This window comes from Nematolebias whitei, chromosome 1, assembly GCF_014905685.2.
Source record: "Nematolebias whitei isolate Nwh7 chromosome 1, NemWhi1, whole genome shotgun sequence".
In the NCBI taxonomy this organism is placed as follows: Eukaryota; Metazoa; Chordata; class Actinopteri; order Cyprinodontiformes; family Rivulidae; genus Nematolebias; species Nematolebias whitei.
In genome coordinates, this window is record NC_056498.1 from 47,389,429 (window position 1) to 47,391,906 (window position 2,478).

The following is a 2,478-nucleotide window of genomic DNA, read 5'->3' on the forward strand; positions in this document are numbered from 1 at the left end:
TTCTTTGTTGTTGTTATTCTTAATCATCCTTCTTTTTCTTGTTCTTCATTGTTCTTCTTCGTTGTTCTTCTATTATTGTACACATCTCTCTAAGCCAACTTTGTTGAGTTAAAAAAAAAGTTTCAGCTTCATAAAGGAGGATCTCTTTAAATGTCATTAGATCAGAACGGTACAGTTTTAAATAACTGTCAGTGAAATGTGCAACCCATTCCCTTGTTCTGTTCTTAATAATATCTGTAACAATATTTATGTCATTATTGTTATATCAGGTGTTGAAACATTTAAAACAAACGTCAGATTGTCAACTATGATGAAAAACTGCTCCATTTCTATCTTCAGTCAGTTAATGCCCTACATTTAGGTGGGAATAAATGTCAATACTTTATTTACCAGATTTATTCACAAAAATAAATATTGGGGGATACATATTCATTTAATCTAGTGGTTCCCAACCATGGTCCCTGAGGAACACCATCCTGCCTGTTTTAGTTGTTCCTCTGCTCCAACGGACTTCTGCCAAACTTAAGGAAATAATTAAACAACTGACTCGGGTGTGTTGGAGCAGATAAACAACTAAAACATGCAGGATGGTGTTCCTCAAGGACCAGAGTTGGGAACCACTGATTTAATCATCCAGTCTTTTATGTAGAGGTTAAGGATTTAATTGTGGAAGTAAAAGTTATCCTGTTTGGACAGAGCATTTTTATTAACTCTTGATTTTCAGTACAAGAAATGGCTGAAAAAACATTTAGAATGCTGTGTACCACTGCAATAAGCTTTAACAAGCAAAAACAAGAAGGATTTTTCAGTCCCACACCACAAACCATCAATCAAACTGGTTAAGTAAAAAAGGGTTGCATGTTTTTCAAGTTTTCCCTGGATCTGCTAAGACGTTCATTAAACAGTTATTAAGAGTTAATCGTTTGGTACATCTGCACGTCAGTTATTTGATACATTTGTTTGGTTTGTTCAGGGAAGAGGTTTTCGCGTTACGAGACAAAGTCTGAGCTAAACAATCCTTGGAACGATGAAGTTAAAGGTTTAAGATCTTTCTCACCCGACCTGAACAGCAGCTGGCGGGCGAGAAGTTCAAGTGAACGACTTCCTGTTTTGTTGCTGGTTAAACTACAGTTTCAGAGCCTGAGTTCCTCTGTGTTTACTCAAGCTGTGCCGACAAACGTGGAAATCTGGAAACGCCTCAGCTCAAGAGCATACCTGACAATCACAGGTGCAGGGCATGATTGGATCTTTTTGTACTCCTAAATTAAAACCTCATTCAGTGACAGCAAAAAAAATACATGACGATGGCATTTAAACCTTCTTTGTGTGCGTATTTTCATGCATCTCGTAAATAAGTGAATTGACTTCCTTTTATCTAGCACTTTAGAAGACGTCCGATGTTAAAGCTGATGGAAAGGCCGCTCTGAGGCCCGTATGTCCAACAGTGGTAAAGCAATCTGGACACCACATTTCACCGTATTCCACTTAAGCAAGGCTAAATTAAAAACCCTTCAATATGAAACAAAGACCCCTTTTTGAATCCCTTGGCTGCACCTAATCCAGCTGAAGGCTCCTCAAAAGATCAAAGTGAGTTTGTGCGGGCCGGGGGAACCGGTGTGCAGTTCTTTCATTTTGAGGGTGTCAAAAGAACACCCTTCAAATAATTACCACGATCTCTACGGCAGTATCTCTTTTATGAAGGCCTCCTGTTCGGGGTAAACTGTTGAAGTTAACACATGTGGCTGAACGAAGACAGTTTAGGGGGTTCAACTCAACTGTCAACAAGTCGACGGAAATACATACCTCTAGAGGTGAGTCACAAAGAAATCTCCGGAACTGTGAAGAAAAGAAAAGCGGAGAGAAAACAGAGAACTGTTAGTGCTTTGGGTCGCCAACTCTTTTGAATAGGCATAAATGAAAACCGTACACGTCTCCTGTTCTGTGCTATATGGTTTATCTCTTCCGTTTTCTCCTGGCTTAGGCGTCACACAGCCCTCCATTCACCGAGGGCATTAAAAGGAAGACGTTATTTACTCAAATGAAAACATTTACCCCCCCCTCGACTGAGGCTTGTACTCTGGCAGCAGAGTCCATGTCAAGTCTATCTCTTAACGCACTTAAAAAAAACAACAAAAAAAACAGCGTACATCGTTTTCCACGGGACATTGTGTGTGGAAAACTAAAGCTTTCAGCTATTATCTATACCGTTTCCTGTGTTGCTTTTTTGCTTCATAGCTGAGAACGGTGTGTTTACAGATGTGTCGAACCGCAGGGCAGGACAAAAAAATCATTGTTTAGGGTTAAAACAGCTTAGAAACAAAAATCAGAACGAGTGCACCCTTTTGTTTTGTTTTGTTTAAACAGTTTTTAACAAATTAAGATGTGCTCTATATTTGCAGATGCTTTCAATTTTGGGTCTACTTCGGCTGTTTCTGTAGGTAAACAGGCGGTAGTTAGCATCCAGTCACAAATTAACTT

At 39.3% G+C, this 2,478-nt stretch overlaps 1 protein-coding gene across 1 annotated transcript in view; it reads right to left on the reverse strand.

Annotated features, from left to right (window-relative positions):
* The window catches only part of LOC119422654 (arginyl-tRNA--protein transferase 1), a 118,184-nt gene that overhangs the window by 76,102 nt on the left and 39,604 nt on the right, over positions 1 to 2,478 (reverse strand). The window contains exon 8 of the mRNA XM_037690078.1: positions 1,804 to 1,836. Within this exon, the coding sequence (XP_037546006.1) occupies positions 1,804 to 1,836 (33 nt within the window). The remainder of the gene's footprint in view (positions 1 to 1,803; positions 1,837 to 2,478) is intronic.